General features: G+C 32.8%; 1 protein-coding gene across 3 annotated transcripts in view; it reads left to right on the top strand.

Annotated features, from left to right (window-relative positions):
• Positions 1 to 17,239, top strand: part of LOC134529490 (protein BCL9 homolog) — an 80,146-nt gene extending 62,907 nt beyond the window's left edge. For all 3 annotated transcript variants that reach the window (XM_063363629.1, XM_063363628.1, XM_063363630.1), the window contains exon 9: positions 1,694 to 17,239. In XM_063363629.1, coding sequence (XP_063219699.1) covers positions 1,694 to 3,596 — 1,903 coding nt within the window. In that variant the 3' untranslated portion in view covers positions 3,597 to 17,239. The remainder of the gene's footprint in view (positions 1 to 1,693) is intronic.
• Positions 17,240 to 21,676: the final 4,437 nt, after the last annotated feature.

Genomic DNA, 21,676 nt, shown 5'->3' with positions numbered 1-21,676 from the left:
AATGAAGGAAAAAATCATACATATGATCTTCAGTTAAAAAAAGGAAAAACACAAATTTTAATTTTATACTCAAAAAATACTAAGTAACATTTTTTGCTTTTCAAAGTGTTCAAGAACTTCATTTTAGTTGCCTGATGACATAAAAGTTATATCTTTAAACCATGTGTTTCATTTTGAGTTTGCGTATAAGGGCTAAATATTTTGGTAATTTTGGTGACAAATCAAGGTTTTACCATATTGCAAACATATGCATAGTGGTATTCTTAGTTATAAAAGGCCTTTTTCCTTGATAATTAATAAATAAATGTGAGTGATTTTACACATTCTATTTTGATAAGAGTACATTATTTTGCAGCTCTTTGCCCATTTCACAATTTTATATGAAATGACCCAGAACTACCACTCACACCTCACCCAACCATCCAACCATTTGAGTGAGATAAATTATGTTAAGTCAAGGACATTGTGTGAAATTCAAATATTTTTGGTTAAAATTTTGGCATTGTGGATCTTTATAACAAAGTTTCTCTAATGAAGGTGTCTCTGTTCTTTTGTCTGCATACTGTTTCTGCATTCTCTGGGACAAGTTCGATGCATATTTCAACAGTTTTGGGTATGAAATGGAAAATGTAAAAACTCTTATCTCATGCATAGTTTATCCTTAAGTACCTGGAATATAAGGATATTGACATTAATTAATTGCAAGCAATTGGTTTAATTTCAATTTAGTACTAAACATTTTCATTTAAAAGAATGACTCAGTTTTAACTTTAATGCAAAAGATGTTGCTTATGTGTTAACAAATCTTGTTTCTTAACCTTTAGATTGCACAATGCATATCACGTTCATGTTGTCATTGTATTTTCCGTGAAAGCTGTCATGCTTGTAAATTTGTTGTTCGTTTAAAATAAAAAATTATGATGATCAATTTTGTTTTTAAACTTTAAATTCAAATTTCAAAATTCTTGAACCTCTATCAAGTGGAAATCCATCAAACAGGACCGTAAAAACTTATGCTAGGTGAGAAGTATTTCACAATAACAGCATATCAGCTATTACAATGAGTCATGTGATGTTTTTCACACAGATTTGTTTATGGTGAACTGCAGTTGCAGATGAAATTTTTTTTTCATTTAATAGTACGGGGTTGTATGGGAGGGGATAGGAAAAGTTGTCATATACTACAAAACGTATTTTGTTATTTTCTCAGACATAAAATTCATTAATTTGCTAAATTTTGGCACTCAATTCTGGCCTGTTCAAAGAAAACATGAAAAGGTAACCGGTGTCAAGTGTTGGAAAAAAAAACTTGTTTGAACAGAAAAATGTAGTTAGTACTCATGTTATATCAGTAATATAGTTTGGCTTTATAAGGGTTGTTCATTAGTTTTCCTCTGCTTTCATTTATGAAATTTTGTTCAGAAAGGGATTAAAAGTGGTAGTAAAAATTTTAACCGGGATTGAGAGGAATCTTGAAATTGCAACTGAAGAAATGTTGATTAGACCCATCCTTAACAGTAAGCTTATGTCATTGTCATCAAAATATCCTGTGACTTTTAACTTCTAGTTTAAACATGTTTTAAAATTATTTTGTACATTATTGTTTACCATGTTAATTTATGATTATTTTACACAATTACATATAAAATGCCTTAAATTGCAGAGTTTAAATAATGTTTGGTTTACTTTTCAGCCTTCCTCAGACAAGTGTGGAGTCTACTTTACCTACCAACACTGAATCATCATCTGCTAATAGGATTTCTGGGCCAGGAACACCACTCACCCCAACTTCCTTGGAAGCTGCTCCTCGATTCAATTCTTCTGGTGATTTGACCAGATTCCCTGTTCCCAGCCCCCACACACCAAGTTCAACTCAGAGTGAGGGTAAAAGCCAACAAAGGTTTTCAGGACCAAGCCCCCAGACGCAAGGTCCTCGCACTCCGGGAGTAGAAGCATCAAGTAAACCATCCACGACAGAAGTAACGCCTCAGTTTCTCAGCTCGAGTCCGCAAACAGAAGGCATGGGACCACCAAGAATCCCCAACTCTGGGGCAGGAAATGGACAGACACCGACTTCACCTGTGCTTTGCAGTTCAACTCAGAACTTTATGCAGCAGACCAGCCCCGCTGTACCTGGAATGAAAGTGCCGGCACAGTTCTTGGAAGTTTCACCGACTGGTAGCTCAGCCCCTGTGGAAGTTTCCCCAACAGGGTCTGGTTTCTCATGTGTGCGTTCTGAAAATTTGCCCCTGAACCCTAACAGTGGCAGTGGTATAATTTGCAATGGAAAACCAGCACATTTTGATCCAATTACATCCATGGCGCAAATGAGCCAACAGTTGGCTAACAGTGTTGCAAACTCACCAAATGGCCAGAGTTCTGGTCTCATGACTGGTATTGGCAATGCATCAGGTGTGGGTGGAATGATTCCTTTCAGTTCAGGTATGCATCAGCTACAAATGAATGAAATGGGAAACTGCCCTGGCCTGCCAGATCCACAAACAGGACCATCCAACTTTGTGGGTATGCAAATGCAAACTGCTCCTCACTCTTACAGCCCTAATTCCAACATGGGTGTTGGTATAGTGCCACAATGTAGTGGTGGTGTAAACACAACACCTAGCTCAAACCAGCCCAATGTGCATACAAACAGTCCAGTGTCTCCTAAACCAGGCAACATGATGATGGGTTTGGTTTCATCACACAATCCTGCTTCATACCCTGGTAGCTCTGTTCCTCAGCGAATGCTGGGACGTCCTCCTGCTCCAAATCCTTACTCTGGTGCTAATATTCAGGTCAAAGCAAGTGCTCCAAATACTATTCAATACCTTCCTGCAAAACCACAATCAGGTAATTCTGGCCCAAGGGGGCCACCGAGTCTAGATTTCTTACAGCGATTTGCCAGCCCACTACCGAATCTCGACACCAAAGTTCCCTCACATAACCTGCAATATTTTCCTAATGGTGGTCCGCCAAATACTCCATCTATGGCTTCGATGAATATGTCTTTGAACAGGCCTAATTGTGTGGTGAGTGGTATGAATCCTCAGCTTGGTGGCATGGGGCCAAACTGTGGTCCTGCTGGACATATGGCTATGAACGGGTCAATGATGGGACCTAATTCTCCGATGGTGAACATGAATATCTCCATGTCTACAAACATGGGCATGGGTCCTGGCCCTGGTACAGGGCCGAGTCTGGCACAAATGCGAGGTGGCTTACGGCCTAGTGGCATGATGAGGATGCAGCCAATGGGGGGCTCTCTGTTTGGGATCCCAACTGGTCCTGGTCAACCTGTTGATCAGATTTTTTCACCAGGACCAAACAATGCTCCGAACTCTCAGATGTTTGTGCCCGGTCCGAAATCATCTCCATTAAGTCTTGGAGGTGCCCCGGATGCCAGCCAGCCCCTTCCTCCATCAATGGGTCAGTCAAATAGTTTTAAAAACTCACCTTTTATTGGCCCAACAACTGCTGATCCCAATTATGCTCAACAATTTCATAATTTCCAACAACAGTTATATGCGACTAATACGAGAAGCCAAGTAAATAATCCTTCAATGGGTCAAAACCAATCTTTCTTCATCCCAAAATGAAAATGAAAATTTAAATTTTACCACTGCAGGATTTACAACTACTTCCTACATGTGCAGTAAAATGTCTGACTGTGATCAATTCATCCAGTTTACCTTAGCCAGTTTGCAATGTGATAGTCATGCAATGGCAAAATGTGACTTGGTTGCTGTTAAATTGGTAGCCATGCTGTGAGCAATAATTATTATTGTTTATGGTTTGCATAAAATATAAAATGGGTTAATGTCAGATTTGCCACATGTTTAACTTCATGTTAAAAAATTTTTTATAATCTTGAAGAAAATCACTCTACGTTTTAGTATTTGGATTAACAGTTACTATATGTGTATACACACATTGTTTACTAAATGAAATATAAATGGCAATAAGTATGCTCCTATTATAGCTACAGACTTGGGCTGTTGTAATTAAAACTAACATCAGGTTTAATGTTGCTTTTTTGAAGTATACTTCTTTAGGGGCATCGAGGGTGAAATTGTATGCAACGAAATGTGCAGATACCATGCAATTGAAATTTAACATAATGAAGTCTAATGCACATGTATGTTTTGTCCAGTTGTGTTCAAATGCAATATTTACAACATACCTCATGGTTTATTTTCAAACTAATAAAAATAGTCCATATTACAAACAAATTGAAAGCATGTTCATATGTAGGGTTAATACTGAACTAATTTATAGCTACAGCTACTAGTACCTTTCTTTTTAATGCTAAGACCAGAAAACACAGTTTTTGTATTTGGTTTTCTTACAATTTACTAGCCAAGAAATTTTTGTTAGAACATTCATGGCATCATTGTTATTTACCACTTGGTTGGTTCTCTTTAATATGATAAATGCTGCACTTTCTCTTTTTTTTAATGTTAACTATATGCATTATTTAATCATGACAGAAAAGTATTAATTCTAATGTCTGTACATAAGTTGACGCATCATTTTTTTAAGTTTTATTATACAAAATTATGGTTTTGTAGAAGTTTATAAATTTTTTAAAATAATGTTTTTTTTACAGATTGTTTAAAGAACAAACATATACGTACCAAATTTTCATATATATAAATATTTTGTTATATTTATGATGGATTCACAAATATGTCTAAAAGTTTATACACCGGTATTAACATGCTGCCATTCACATCCACATGTACATAGTGTAGCTGAACCTGGGGCCTTGACTATGTCTTCAAAACAAAACAAAAAAAATTTTTAAAAAATGTTTTTGAAACTTTTTTTAGGAATTTTAAATACAATTGTTTGTAACTTATTTTCCAAGAAACCAAAATATTAACCTCTAATTGCCATAAACAATTTAAATACTACTACTTATTTTTGATATTGATTTACTAATTGCAACTAAGTGTGGGAAGTTTGATCCACTATAAGGTAAGCTTGACACAAGTTGGCAAATTACTGGGAATAATGACTGCATTGCACGTTAATGGTAACTGCATGTGCATGTAGATTTACATCTAGTTAGTATTAATAATAAAATTATAACTATGCAATACAATATATGAAATAATTTTTACCAAACAAATCTCTAAGGTATTAAAGTTTACATGGTATGAAAAATCATAAATTTTATATTTAATGCTACACATTCTACTACCACTTGACATAGGTAATGGCAACTATACCACAAAGTCTTCTTCTTGTACAACACATATGTCCTCGAATGGTGGATACACAAAAGAATGACTTGACTTCTTACATGGCAAAAATTTTATATCAAACTCAATTAATAAACTTTCCACTTTGAAACTACTCTGCCAACATAATGTGTTACCATATGTTTTTAACTAAATCTAACCAACACAAAATCACTACATTCAAATCCATGACACTTGCTCATTTTCACTATTATCAGTAGTAAATGTCTACACTGTCAGTTAATGATGCACATGGTACCAGCCTTATTAATATTTCTTGCACTTTCTTCTCTTGAGCCTGTTCTGTTTTCTTCTTCTTTTTCTTGCCACACTGCAAATATCTCTTCATTTTTAGTTTTAGAGTGACCAAGTCTTAGCCCACCTCTTGCAGTCTCTCTTGAATGAGCCTTTGGAAATGGACATAAATCTTGTGGACTAATAACCTCAGTGTGAGATCCTTGTGTGGAAGTTATCTGGCTTGACACATCCATAGTGTGAGTACAAGAATTACCATTATCATATGATTGAGGGTGAGATCTGTCAGTCACATTGGCACCTAGGAACTCCAAATCTGCAATTATGTCGGCATTATATGGATAATTTCTAGTACTTTAAAAGCCTTTTATAATGTTCTCAGGATTCAATGCTTTAGGAAAGGACTGTCCAATAAGAGCAGGAATGTCTTGAATATTCATTGGTTGTGCTGGGTGGTTGTAATAATTTTTAGATTGACCAAAAACAGTTTGGTCAATTGGCTGTATTTGTGACTAGTTTGTGGCAGAAGTGTAAGTTGTAATGTTATACCATGATCTTTACATTTCTGAATGCAATTGGTGTGACGTGGCTATCGTGATTATCCACTATTACAAAAACTGGGTTTTCAATTGAAGATTTGCTGAATCTATTAAAGTGATCTCAATATTTCTGAAAATTTTCACTGGTCATCCATCCACTAGGGTAGCAGATGGAAGTTGAACAGAATGGTGCATCATAGCATCAGGTACTTGCAGGCGTGAAAAAACAAAGAATGGTGGGATTGTGACACCAATTGCTGAAATTGCACAACATACTGTGACAAGCATTCCCTGTTCACCACTTGTTACTTTCCAAACTTGTTTTTCTCCTTTCTCTGTTATAATTTTGCCAGGTTTATGGACATGCCAACTCCACTCTCTTCAACATTGAATATTGATTGTGAGCCAAATTTATATTCAGCAATACTTCTTGCAAATTTTTAAAAAGCTTTGTCATGATGTAGAACAACTCAGGCTGGTTGCTTCAGGTCTTCTAAGTGATAAGTTTTTGTGTCTGAGCATGAATCGTCGCAGACAATCATAGGTAACCATTTTAGTTTTGTATTAGTTATCAGATATTGGCCAAATACAGAAACAAACTCTTTAGCTGTTTTTTTGGGTTAGTCTGTAGTGTAACTTGGCAGACAGTATTAAATTTTCATGTAGCAAGTTTTCCAATTCATTGGAGAACCCTTGATCCGTGTTGTAGTTGGGTTCCATACTAACTATATCTTTGTTTTCACAGTGATCATACTTTTTTACATAATGATATAAAGTCTTACGATCAGAATTTAATTTTTTTGCTGCTGATAGAACACTGCAGCATTCCTCAACCACACAAAACCCTGTTAAATGAATTATTTCAGACAATTGTTTCTTTTGAACTCTTTTTTCGGCTTTCAAATGAACAACATTTTGAAATACATAAAAAATATGTGTATGTATGTAATATAACTATAGCTTCATTTTCAACATACCAAGGGATAAATTTTTGAAAATTGTTATTAAGAAAATAAAATAACATTAGTGTTTATAACATGAACAATTGGAAATTTTATATCCATGCAAACTAAAATCATTTATAACTACCTAACCTTAAATAATACACTTTTTTGATAATTTTGAATTACTTAACCAAAAATATGAAATGTGGGATTTTTATTATCAACTTAACCTCAGTAATAAAAAGGTTATATTATAATTAAATTTGCTAGGGGAGGCTTGACCATTGGCAAGTGTGGGAGAGAGGGTTCCATATTTGTCCATTTTGTTGTTTAGCTTAAATAAAACATTAAAACTTTGACATGTTAAAAAGTGTTATGCATCTAATTGTAGTTAATATATAATGCAATGTTATAGGCATAAATAAATTGTATTATATTACAAACTATTGTTGAAAAATACATGAAAAGATAAACTTTTCTAACCCCACAGCTCAATCATTACAGTGAGTTTTCCCTCCAAATATCGTCAGAGCAGCTAACATTACTGTAGGAACTTAACAAAATTCCACCACTGGGACAAAAATGTCACTTACATTGTAAATATCATGTCATTTTTCTCTTTTGGTTAAGATTCCTCAGGTTTCCCGACATAATTATGTACATGAGCCAGTAGCTCAACTGTCAACTTGTATTTGCGTTCAAATATCTTATATGCACTAGTCTAGTGATTGAGGAAATGGACGCAGATGCCATTTTCACCATCTTTATGCACTAAAACTTTAAGTAGTACACTGAATTAAAATTTAGCTTCCAAATATTATTTAGGTTGAATTTTTTTGTGGTATATTTAATATTTGTCTGCAGTTTAGAATTGTAATTTATTGGTTTTTAAAGGACTGATTTGCAGGTATGAAATTTACACATATTATTTACATACTATAACTTTATAAATAAATTTATTTCCATTGTTTCAATAATTATAGTCAAAAAGTGTTAAATATTATTTGGAATATAGTATAAACTATTAATTGAATCAATTTTTACTGAAAGGAACAAAGTATATATTTCTTATTTTTCAGGAGAGGCAAAAACCTGACTGGATCCTTATCTTATGTAAATTATTTTCTATTTTCAATTTTTTTTTCTATGTATTGCTGATAGAATGGAAGCTAAAACAAGATAATGATCATGCATTTTCATACTAAAACATTATTTTTTTTTTTTTTTAATTTTGACTATTCCTCAAAACATTGCCATACATGATAAATTATCACACATAGATGAGAGTTTTTTCTATATTTACATAAAGAATAGCCTAAAAATGCATTGACTTCATAACGCACAAAGTAAAAAGTAATAAATCCAAACTTTTTTTTTAACAAAAATAATACTTGCCATAGGTACTTCATCAGAACATTGTACCCGTATTATGTGTTAACACAAAAAAAATCCCTTGTAATATTGACCATACTACTTACACGCATGAAGTATTAACATTTAACTTCTCTCAAGCTTACAATACACTTTATAATACTTATACTACAAGTGCAGCAATGGTTTATCAGAAAACGAAAATAAAAAATGTCACGTTTCATTCAGCAAAACGTTATTTTCGAGAAGTGTGCCACAATAGTATATTTCAATAAAACTGTTCGCTCTCCACACTGTGGTCCACATACTTAAGCAACTCTTGTACATTATATATTTTCTTATCATTAATTGGTTATTTATCTTCTAGGATAGGCTTTGGCTGGATTCATAGCTAAGCTTGTTTTAATATGTGGCTTCCTCAAAACAAATGCATACTGTACCAAACAACCAACCATAACAACACATGTTTGGTCTAATGAATAGCAGAACTCCTTAAAAACTGATGGAGTAAAGTACTGCTTGTTCTTTTAAAGAACATTTTTTAGATGTTATCTCCTCTGAAATTCATGTCTTTTTATAAAATTCTGTCCAATCTATGAAAATTACACATTTGTTTTCTATTGACTATTTGTATAGTAACATTTTTCTTACTCTTTGCCATTATTTCAACGTACATCTTTGGTGTAAAAAAAACATGGTCATGCCACTTGATTGCTGCATGAAAACTCCAAACTCCAGGTCACATGGGAGGAACAGGAAATTGATGTTCTATTGTTTTCAGAGTATTAGCTTTTGTGAAACCCAGCATGTCCTTTATTAGTGTGTGGTTCTTGTTTTGACCTGTGGCATCATCAGAAAATAAATGTAGGTCAGTTATTTCTTTAGACATATGATTTTGGAGTAGTCTAGAATAGCAGTTCCAAATTTTTTTGGCCAGGAAACCTGATTGACATTTCTTTTGCGGAACCCCAACTACTTCAAAGAAAGTTATTTGACAATAATTGTGCCTGCTTTATATGACTCACGGAACCCCTGTGACACCTTTTGGGAACCGCTGGTCGGACATATGATTCATGGAGTAGTCATACAAGAAAGAAGACTTCATTATTCTACCTACTCCTTAATGTTAGATGTACAGACTAGTACGGCTTAAATACTTAACCTCTTTGCCTCCATAATGGGTTTCTTTTACTGGGTATGACATTATATGATTATGAATCAACCGTTGTATCCCATGAGATGTAGCATTTGAGGCTGAATTCTGTTCACATGCATCTTTTGGTGTTTCTCTATCAAAACGTAGTTCTGTCAGTCCAAACACATGCTTTTGGGTAGTAATAGAGTGAAGATTAGAAACGGTTTCTTACACATCTTTACTTGTTGCTGCCTACTTGAACATTTTAGTGGAATGATGCTGCTCTTACCCTACTTTCAGGATTTTGGTATGCTTCTGCTCTGCATCTTTCTTGATTCATAACCTTATCAAGGGACTCCAAGAACTTGGCAAGTATGTTGGTCTTGTCTTCTACAGTAAAAGGAGAGCAACATTTTGTGCGGCAACTGTTACAGACAGTGAAATTAAATATTTAAAATTTGGTTTAGTATTAATATGTATGAAGTTTTTAGCATTACAACAAGCAAAATATACTTGCCTGCTGTCAAGGCAAAATATCTTTCCTGGAACATTTTTTCCACATGTTTAACATAAGGTAAACCCTTCATTATCCCATTTTTCACTTTAGTGCATTTGTATTCTGCATCGTTTCATTTACATTTAGGTGTCTTTTTTTTTGTGCCAATGGAATTGTCCTTTTATATTATTAACTTAGATTATCACTATTCACACCACAAACTGTCAGTTAACGCTTAACATCATATAACAAACAGCTGACAATAAGCCATAGCGTAGTTAAGTTTGTAGGTATGGTTATAAATAGAGAATCTTAATATAATTTCACTTGTTTTTCAACCCAGCACAATGTTGTGAAGCCCAGTAAATAGAGAATGTCAAACTTACTGGTTACCATTTTTTTGCATGTTCATTTGCCTAGTAGTTTTCTATAATTTTGAATTTGCTGTATTTTCAGCATTTGTTACATAAATGTTCAGGGACAATTTTTGTAGTGTTTTAAGGCCTTCAAAGTGTCACTGTCACAAATGTTGCAGAGGAACGAACTAAATCAGTGAATGCTGCAAATGTTGTGGAGGAATGGACTTAGTTTTTTTAGTGAATTTCTCCTAAAAACATGTTCAATTGCCTCGATATTTCTCACTGCAGGGTATACCTGACTTAATTATTTTCCCGACAAAATTATGTGTCTATGGTTAAATAGTGGGATTCTTCGGTAAATAAAAAAAAATTGAAAAGTTAACTTGGTTCTTTTTAGTAGTAACTAATTCAGTTTTAATAATTTACCACATTTAAGAATTTTTTTATTTCTCAGAATTTTTCTATACCTTAAAAGTTACATGGTTACGTACTTGAATGAACACTCCCTAGAAAATTATGCATTTGTGCATATAAATAAGTTGTGAATCCATCATAAGTGTTTACTCTAAAAATAAGAAACTGGTTTAATAAAGCTAACTTATGAGTTATAACACAAGCATCCATATATAGTATTTCTTTACTTTAATTCTAAAAGTTTATTTATTTTGTGCTTCATTGAATGTGGTAGAACTGTAACTAATTTCAGTCCATTTTATAAGGCTTAGTAAAATATTTCAATTTACATGAGTAGATAAGTATGCGAGTCAATTTAACTGACAGCCATACAGATGTGATAGGAGGGACTTTAATAAACCAACTAATAACAATTCACCATTTCAGGTAATATCCTTACTGAATTTATCTTCAAATTTCAAACTAATTAATTCTCTGAAAATGATGTTCCCTCATTAATGCCAGAACAAAATTTCCTATGTATGTATGTATTTATTTTAATGTTATAGGCAAATTTTACTTTCAAAAATCACTGCCCTCTAATTGAAATTAATATATGTTTGAATTAACTACTGGCATATTTTAATTTTATTCAATTCAACCCTGGTTGTATGTAACTTATATTTTTTTAGCATGTGTAAAGCCTTCATTAAAGCATGCACAAATAGCACGCATCTCTAGATTGAAAATAAAATTAAAGGCCTCGCTACAATATGACGGTCCTCGGCCGTGATACTACTTGCCACTCCCAATTCTGGAAGCTGATTGGACATTAAGCTACAGTCGGAGTGGCCAACTTTTCATCTTTAGGGCCTTCAGCAGGCAGACAGGGCATGCATGATTGGCCGTTGTTCTGTGACGTGACAATTGATGTACGCCAAATACAAGAACTACCCATAAGAAAAATAATTTAGGCATGCTGAAAACATATTTAATGAAATAAAAACACATGAACAACGAAATATCTTGTCTAGTTAAAACAAGCTTACTGGCAAACTTACATTGGCTGAAAATGTGTTTGTTGACATAAACAAGTGGTTGCTGTCACATATATGTTATTATCTTATATTAATATGTGCAAAATTTATATAAAAAAATATTGGAAAATTTTTATAAAATTATAAAATGTGTTGCGAATAGTAAACAGAAGCTCAATATTGAAAAAGCTTTTTTTTTTTTTACAAATAACATAATTATGCAAGTATTTGATGAGATTGCAAAAACACATACAACCAATATATTTTCTTTATTTACAGACTCAAGAAACTGAATAGTGAGGGATCGTAGCAAACGTTAGCATTATTTTGTTGAGTAGTGCTTGTCTGCCTTTTGTATCTTAGTCTGTAATTCATAGTGTTATGGGGAGTGACGAAGCTTATGATATAAATACGATCACCCTACCAACTGTATTACTGCGTGGAACTAAGCTCACCGTGCAAGCACCAGCATCTGTTATAGCACGCAAACACTTGGGACCAGCACTACGCCTGCAGTGTCACAGTAGTGTTCGCCAACACCGTCCTATTGCAGCAGGGCGGAAAAATGTACTTTTGTTTACATTGACATTTTTAATAGTGTTTTTAGTTAGGAAAGTAGTTTCAATATTGTGATTTTGTTTTACTTTATCAACAGTTTTGAGAAGATTTTCATAAAGAAAATTGTTGATTCTCATTTTGTTGAACTTAAAAAAAAAGGCCAGAATTAAATTTTTTTTCTTACGCAATCCATTTATAATTTTGTATTGTAGTTTTATTACTTATACAAAAAATTTCAAAATGTTTCTTACATCACACTGGCTTAAGTAATGTGTAGTCTTTGTGTGTGCATGCATGCTTTGAATTATTAATGTGAATAACTAGTTCTACCCTAAAAACCTTTTTTACATAATTATTTTAAGTCACCAGTGATTGAACATTTAAGAGCTCAACTTTTTCTCACATATTGGTGTACATACACTCATTTTACCAGCTCATAACAGCAGCCTAAATTATTTACTTTCCAAATATTTTCTTACTGCATTTGTCAGTGAAGTAAAATTGATAAGATGTAGTTTGAAACACTCAAATATTAATTGAATTTTTACATATAAATTTTTTAATTTATACATTAAAAATTTTGTTGAAATACTTAGTTTTTGTTCACATTTTCTGTTTGGTGTACTTGTGTGTTGGTATCCCTGTACATTTACATTAATTAGAATTTTTTTTTAATGCAAGAGTCACTCTAATTTCTTAAACTCTAACTTAGCTTTTTCCTTACATATCTAAAAACTAACTATTTTAAGTGTTTTAGACTATATGCAAATAAAACTGACTGCTAAATAATAATTATTTTTTAGATGTTCTTTTGTAATTAATAATTTTTGTAAGCATATTACATTTTTTTTTACATTATTAACCAGCCCAATTATGTACCTTTAATAGGAGTTCATGCATGACCATACTAAATTTCAACAGTAAATATGATTGGAAATCATTTTTACATTTCAAAAAATTTAATACACAATATAGAGAAAAAAAATTGACGAGGTAAACAAGGTTCGGTTTAAGTTTCAGTGGTCAAATGCTAAAATGATCATTTTTTAATTGGTGTGGTTGTTGTTGATGTCTAGGCTAAGAGTAACGGGGTCCTCCAAAGTACTGTAAAATTACTTCTATACCAGTGATAGAAACTACTGGAAATTTTCATGTGAAGTGGATTCAAAACTTCATTTGCTACATTTTGATCCACTTTGGCTTATGTGCCTTAGTGTATTATATCACTATTGACTTTTTTCACAACTGTATTGTTACAAATTATTTAAATATATTGCAGTATGATGTTTTTTTTATTTTTGCTAAAACATACCATGCTTGAATGTAAATACTAATTTCCGTGATCTTATTTCCTAAATCAATTATTTTTAAAGATTATTATTGTTCGAGGTGTTGAATTTGGTCAAGTACAGATTTTGGAACTTGTATCCAATGACACCAGAGAAGAGTGTGCAATGGTATTGTAACAAGTGTACAAATGTAATAATATCCAGTTAAAGTGTTTAGGTAAAGAAATAGTTATATACTGACTGAATGAATTAGTACATTTAACACATTTGGTAATCATGTGATGTAAATATGTAAAATACATTGAAATATTTTAGATATTGCATATGGATGTAAACATAAAGTTCTGTTGTATTAACAGTTCAAAGTTGTGAAAAAAATGACTTCCTGATTTTCTTACAGTTTTTATCCATGTTAATGAATTAGAAGTGGTTATAAAAAAGTACTTTTAGACAATGGACAAGAGCTAAGTGAGTTTAACCTTTGTTTTTCAACTGTATATCTTATGTGCAATCATACTCTTAAGTACAGTATCCATCTTAGAATACATTGACCATGACATGTCACAAGCCTTGAACTTAAACATTAAACTCACCTTGCGGGGTTTGGGCTAGAATCACAGTCAAATTTCCCCATAGTTTTCCAAATTATTTCTATGCCGATAGTGGATTGGTTCCTTACCATTGCCCAGGTAATTTTCTTTCCAGATTGCCCTGCATTGTGTTTTATATGTCCTTGCTGTTAACTGAAATTGTCAATATAAATTTAGAAAAATATCACACATATTTGTATATATCTTGATATTAAAATTACCTTGATTTTTTTTTTTCATTGGAGACACATTTTCTAGTTTTTTTTTTTTTATCATGAGTTTGAGATAGAGTATGAAGTAGGGTGGGTGTGAAATGTGCTGTTGTTGACCCCTCCACATCTACCATTTATATCTGATGCATGACAGCCACCTTCTCTATTTTTTTTGTTCCAATGTTCCTGACTTTATATTTGTGGTGCATAAGATACTAAAAACAGAAACTCATTTCATAATTACTTTTAACCATTAATTTACAACTTATAACTTTTTGATTTTCCAGGAAATTTACATATTATTAATATTAATCCTTTCAGAAATTAAAACTAGAATGCTTAATGTATACAATATTTACATTTTTCTTTAAAAAAAAAATCCAAGGCAATGTGTGATACAAAATATAGTTTGAATAGCAACATTAATCATGGGTTACTAATGCTATTTAAAATTATTCGTCATGGAAATTCCTTTTTTCAACCAATACCAAAATTCATTGCATTGATTTTTATCAACCAAGCAGTGTTAATAATTGATATATGAATAAATATGTTTTTTATTTCAATTATCATATAATGTTAATTGATTTATCTTATTTTTGGATGTCTATATTTTAAGGGTTTATTTATTATTTTTTGTCTTTTTTTTATATTGTGCAGCAAATCAACAACATAGATCATATCTTATTTTTTCAACTAAATAATAAAAAAACTAGGCATGTAGGAATTCTTTTAATATTATAATGTTTATAATATATATTTAGTATAAATTTTTATGGTTCATGAATGACTTCCAAGCAAAACAGCTGTTGGCTCTGTATTTCATGTACACATTTTTTTGTAAATAATTTATAGTTAATATGACAAGTGTAACTAATTTATTGGCTATCATATTCATTTAGTAAAAATTACGTCCCCAGCACTGTTTCAATAAAAGCATAGAACATATTTACTGGATTTTAAGTTTTTTTTAAAATTAAGTAACTTAGTTTTAAAATCTGGAGTAATATATCTGGACATTATATCACACTTTTCTGTATTTATTTTGGAATGAATAGTTTTTTTTTTTTTTTTTCAATGATAGCTGTGATTTTTTACAAGATGCTTAAAATTTTTATGTGCACCTTTTTTAGTTGTTGATTCTGTATAATCAAAAAAGTTATATTTTTATCATGCAAAAAATTTGTTAAAAAAATTTTTCCCTTCATCATGAGTAATAGGGACTGGTAAATGTTGTTTTGTAATGCCAGGAATTGATACAGTGTAATCTGGTAATATATGTTCTGGCACATTCTGTAATCCAACACCAGTTGAACCGCTCTCATTTAGAGTTTTCCTGGTGTATTCCAGTTGTTGATGTTGGCTACCAGGTTTCATTACTGCACTGCTTGCTGTTTTAGTTCACTCAGTTTATCATTATCGTTGCTTCGCTTTTCAGTGTTTTTCCCTTCTTCTAGCGGGGTACATTTGTCGTTTGATATATCATTGATACATTTCCGTAATGATTTTTTAAAGAAGACCATTGCTCATCTGTGGTTTTTTCTTCCTATAGAGCATCTTACTTTAACTTGTTTTAAATACTATTGTACTTCATATTGATTTTTTTTTAGTAGTTCTGTTAAAACTGTATTGACATTCAATAATCCAGCAAAATTACTAATCCAATGTGTTCATGTCCCCAAACCTACTATATGTTTTTTTTTTACCAAAAAATTAATTTCATGTATGAAGGATACAGTGGAAAAAAATGTTTTTAAACAGATAAGTAATCTATATTATTATTAGACCCAAGTGATTTTTCAAAGAATTGGGGTACAATAACTGTAAAAGTTTAATTAAAATAATGTGCTTTCATGTCGGTATTCTTTTAGGTAAACCGTAAATTACATTAGTTCTAGCATTGTGTGCAAGTTTTACTACAGTAAAATATCATGCCTGTGCCAGTAACCAATGTTTTACTATAGCTAATTGAATACCTTAGTGACCTTTAGCAGAAATGAAAACTCAAAGTTAATAACAGTCCACCAATATTATCAACTCATGAATTTGACTTTCACATTTGAGGTTAGGTTAAACACCTCTATATAAAATCAGTGGCTGCATGAGCAAATAAATTGTTTGTTTGGTTTGTATGTAAATAAAAGTATGTGATCTTCAAGGGAAATTAAAAATAAGAGTATGCGTTACTAATTATTTCCTCTCTCATCAATAACGTGCAACTTATAGTTTACTGAACACAAAAAATTAAGTTGTTTGAAAGTTACATTGAAGAGATTTTTTTTTTCTTAAAAAAATTGGAAAATGTTTATTATGCAGTTTCTTTTTTTGTACGAATCATCCAAGATTTCCAATATTTTTGGTGTAAAACAGCACAAAGAAACTGTGTGTATAGGCTGCTAATTGAACTTTTTCCCTTAAGAGGCCGTGTCAGTAAATGTTTATTTCCAATATTCTGCTCTAGAAGTTCTCTCTTTTAACAGTGAGATTTAGTGGCTTTTTCAACCGAAGGAACTGTAGCCGCAGCGCGTGATAAAGCTACTATACCCTTATCACATGATTAGTGGGAAGGTTGACAGCTCGAGTTTACTCGACGAAAAATGTATCTGGTTCCTCGACAATCTGAGAGGATGACAATCTGACCGGCGGCTCACTAGGAAATTGCAGATGCAGGGATTCAGAATCAAGAAACCTCACTTTAACAAATGTAGTATGAGTCGTATCTAAAACTAAAACTAAAAATTTTAATACTTTAAACGTATCGGAATACAATTAATCTTCAAACATGTGGTAATTATTCTTTATCTGGATGTAATAGTCCGTGAAAAATAATGTTAGTTGACATTAAAAAGTATACGAAATTCATCATGTAACGTTTTAAAAGGATAATAACATAAATGCATATGCTTAGATATTGCATATGCATCACACACAATCTAAATACAATCTCACTTAAGTCAGACTACCTAATTTTTTACAATGCACCATCATACAGTTTAACAGAGGTAGGTGAACCTCTTATCGACGTTGTTTCAAAGAATTTAAATTTACAAATATTACTATTTATCTTAATACGATATGTAGCCTACCTTTATGAATACGAACATACAAAAAAAATATTGAATTTATCACATTACACAAGACTAAAACACTAACAAAACTTAATTTTATACATTGCTGTAGCATATTAGAAGACGAAATAACTCACAAGACTAACATTAAGAGGGCTGCATTACAAATTTACTTTACAGAGAAGAAAATATCCTTTCAGGATATTTCATTACCTCATTGATTACATAATACTGCCGTTGATGTGATCGTAGATATAAAGTATTTAAAAAATATATTCCATTATGTTTATGTAAATATTTTGAAAACGTTATTGCTTAAAGATGCTCATTATTTAAATAATAACGAATTTTTTACTTTTATGTACTGAACAAACAAAATACTTATAAGTTAATAAGAATAAGCTTAGTTGAGTAACATCTTCAATTTGTATTGAATTCAATGTACATATCGAAAATCATGTACAATGAATGCAACAGATTGAATTCAATAAATATTTGATCTTGTGAAACGGCCATAATATTGATGTAGATTAGGGACCGGAAAAATTCGCGGTTTCGACGGCCTTCAGGATAGACTGCACATTCCCCTGTGCCTATCGCCGAATGAATCCGCGAATTTTTCCGGTCTCTATTAATTATAGATGCTCACATGCATCGTGAGAGTCCGTATAAAGCCTATTACAATTCTATAAGTATACATTAAAATGCTTTTAAAATATACATGTGTAATATAATTAAAACTTGTTTAAGTAAGATCATCACAAAAAAAATGAAAATCCTTCAACAGTAAGTGATGTTTTATAAGATTTTAACAAAACACATCTTACAATAAGAGAATACTAATCATACCACATAATTCAACACAAAATATACATTCCAGTAGGCGCTACGTAAAAACAACTTCTATTTTTATGCTGATTACTCTGCATTGTTTTATATATATATCATTATTTCTAACTTTTAATATTCTCTACACATTAACTGAAATTACTTATTTACAGAGTCTTAGCTAATGTTGGTCTGGACCACATACAGTTCGTACGATATCTCTACGCAAAACACATACAGTTCATTATTAGTAATATCAATTATATTTCATGAACATAATGAAATTAGTATAGGCCCTAGGTTGTTCACTGTTAATTGAGTACTTCTGAAGTATTTTCATTGTGAGTTAACATACATACCAAATGCCATTCTTCCAGTAAAGTTACAAAGAAGACAACAAGATAATATAAATATGTATGTAGTACCATATTTTAAACTCCTATTAAATGAATAATAACTCAATCTCTATTCTGGACTATTAAGTAATAATTTTTATTACTGTTATTTATAACTTAAATAAAATGACAACTAACAAATTAGTAAAAAATAGAATTACGTGCGATATAGTGTGACATTTGTACTTGGACGGCAAACGAATATAATAAAATGTCTATGACAATGTTAACTTTACTCATTATTATGGAAAGAAACAAAATGGGCAGATAAGCATATTCTACGCTGACATTTAAAAATGCTCAATTCAAAATGAACATTCCCTAGCAAGAAAATTTATTTTATATCACCACAAAAAATCAAACTGTTGCGTCATTTTCCCGATGACAAACAAAAAAGTTGTATGGTCGCGAATAATACATTCGTATAGCGTCACATCAGCGGAATATTCCCTTGGCATAAATGTGTGAAGTCTGTGGCACTTATGGAGAAGTAAACCTTCGCTCGAACACAAAAACAAATGAACGAACAGCTTTTTTTTTTTTTGATAAGATGTGCAATCGGAGACCCCTGGGGTGGTTGAAGAGTGTCAGGTCCGTCGCCAGACCAGATAGTAAAAGCTCAGGGGCTGAGGATAGAAAAGGCATATCTCCAAATTATTAAGTATAAATGTTGTCATGTAATTGTTAAAGACTTGATTACACCCAGGTTTATAAACCCATCATGATCATGAAGACACTGATCGGAAGGTAATGTGCAATACATTTCAATGGCGTTTTCAGTTTTTGCTAAATAATTATAAATATAAGCAAAATTTCAATGTATCTGGACAAATCAAAATATTGATAATATTATTTTCATCACAGAAATAATATATGATATGATAACTAAATTTGAAAAAAGCGGTTATGTTAAATGTATTGTATACTTTCAGTAGGCAAAATTTCCGGCCCCTACCTCTTATAGACTTTGAGAAAAACTGCCTTTTAAAATAACATTGATATAGATAGGAGCGCAAATTTGTGACACGGCCTCTTAATTGCTGTCAAGGATTGCATGTGGTTCACTGAGATTTCGTATTTTTGATTGTATCTTTTTACCCCCACAAATTTTTCATATTGCAAAATGGGTTATTGAAACTTATACAGGCCTATGTGATTACAAACAATCTCGTGTTTGTCGTAACTATCACCATATAGTAGCACATGTTGTAGGGATACATACAAGGGCAAACAATTGCTTCACGGAAAGAAAATTACTAGCTAGCACTCAAACAGTGTTTGAATGCCACAATCTTAATTAATATTGCGTGATATTGTATATTATTCAATCAGTATGTTTTTCTTGCATGTATGATATTTTCCCTGTGCAAACAAAGCCAACTAAAAATTAACATGTACATTAAACTAATTATATTTTTGCATAATATATTAAAATTTGTGGGAATATAGTTTAGTTTTGAGAGCTTATTCGCCTCCCCCTCCCCCATGGAATGGATCTATTTTGCACAATTTGTTATTCTAAACTTAATTCAAAAATGAAATGTTAGCCATTTCACATGGCTGTAAATAAATAAAGGAATAAAATTTTAAATTGAAATGTGCTGCAGATAAATTTTCACGAATTTAATGAATACTGTGACATCTGCAAATAATTTTTCAGTTGTTTATTATCTACTGTATTCATTAGACAGAGTATACATATTTTTGTCAGTAAAAATGTTTAATTGGAAATTTCTCGCTGAAACACATCACTTCAACAATGGGGTGCTGCTATTTGTCCGTGTGTATACCGTATTTACTCGTGTATAGTGCGCACCACGATTTTTGCAACAAATTCCAAAGAAAAAAAATTTTTTTTCCCATAAATAAATTTTACTAACATTTTGTGGTACCTGTACGTGTGAAACAAATGATAATTTAAATTGATGTGTGGTGATGCGTCAGGAAAATACTTAAACTCTGCTGTGTAGACGGAAGATAATGAAGCGCTGTATCGTCACAACTGGTACCTGGAGGGAGGGAGGCAGGCAGGCAGGAACGTGACGCGGAGGACTAGATGACTCACCGGTAGCAGCTGCGACGAGGAAGCGAAGGAAGTGGGAGGGGGAATGGCGACAACATTCTTTCTCTCTCTTTTATTTTACTAGCTACGCTGGCTTTCTGTAGAGGGGGAGGTCTAAAAATAAACAAGAGACGTGCGAGCTTGCGCGCGCACGCATGTATGCGTGTGCGTGTGTGTGTGTTGTCAGCGTGTGTGTGCGAGAGACCAGGTTGCGTGCGTGCGGGTGTGGGTGTGTGAAAGAGGCTTTGTTGCTTGTGCGTATATGTGGGGGCTGGCCAGAAACGTCACCCGTCACCCGGCAGTTAACGACTTCCACTCCTCCTCCCCGCCACACCCCCCTTTTTTTTTCCGTGTATAGCGCGCATCCTTATTTTTTTCCTTTACTTGAGGGGAAAAAAGTGCGCGCTATACACGAGTATATACGGTATCTTGAAAACCACGCATGCCCAGGCTCATGTCAGATGGACCGGCCTTCTCACGGCCCAGCGCAACCAGTGTGCCTGTGGTTGTGGGCACAGCTAACCTGCTAGAAGTATGTCCGAACTGCCTGGCTTCACCACAGCCAGGCCTCTCTGGACGGCACAACGCACCCATTTACATGAATATACATTAGCTATCACAGATAAAGAAATGAAGAAATTACATGGACAGTCATAGTTTCTCATCTACATTATTTAGGCCTATGATTAGTATCTCCATTCATTCACAACCTAGGCCTTCTTCTGATGACTTTATAGTTATTGAAGTGAAACTTCTTTGTGGGGTGGCTACAATTTTCAAGCGTTACGAAAATTCCGATCGCATGAGTGGAATAGTTGGGTATCTGATGGAGAAACCGGGAGAGGAGGAAAATAGTTAGGTAAGTAGTTGGGGAACTGGTAGAGTAGACAGCAGGAGAGAGG

Source organism: Bacillus rossius, chromosome 2, assembly GCF_032445375.1.
Source record: "Bacillus rossius redtenbacheri isolate Brsri chromosome 2, Brsri_v3, whole genome shotgun sequence".
NCBI classification, from domain to species: domain Eukaryota; kingdom Metazoa; phylum Arthropoda; class Insecta; order Phasmatodea; family Bacillidae; genus Bacillus; species Bacillus rossius.
Note: the sequence above shows the minus strand (reverse complement) of the source record. Positions and strands in the feature narration are given on the sequence as shown.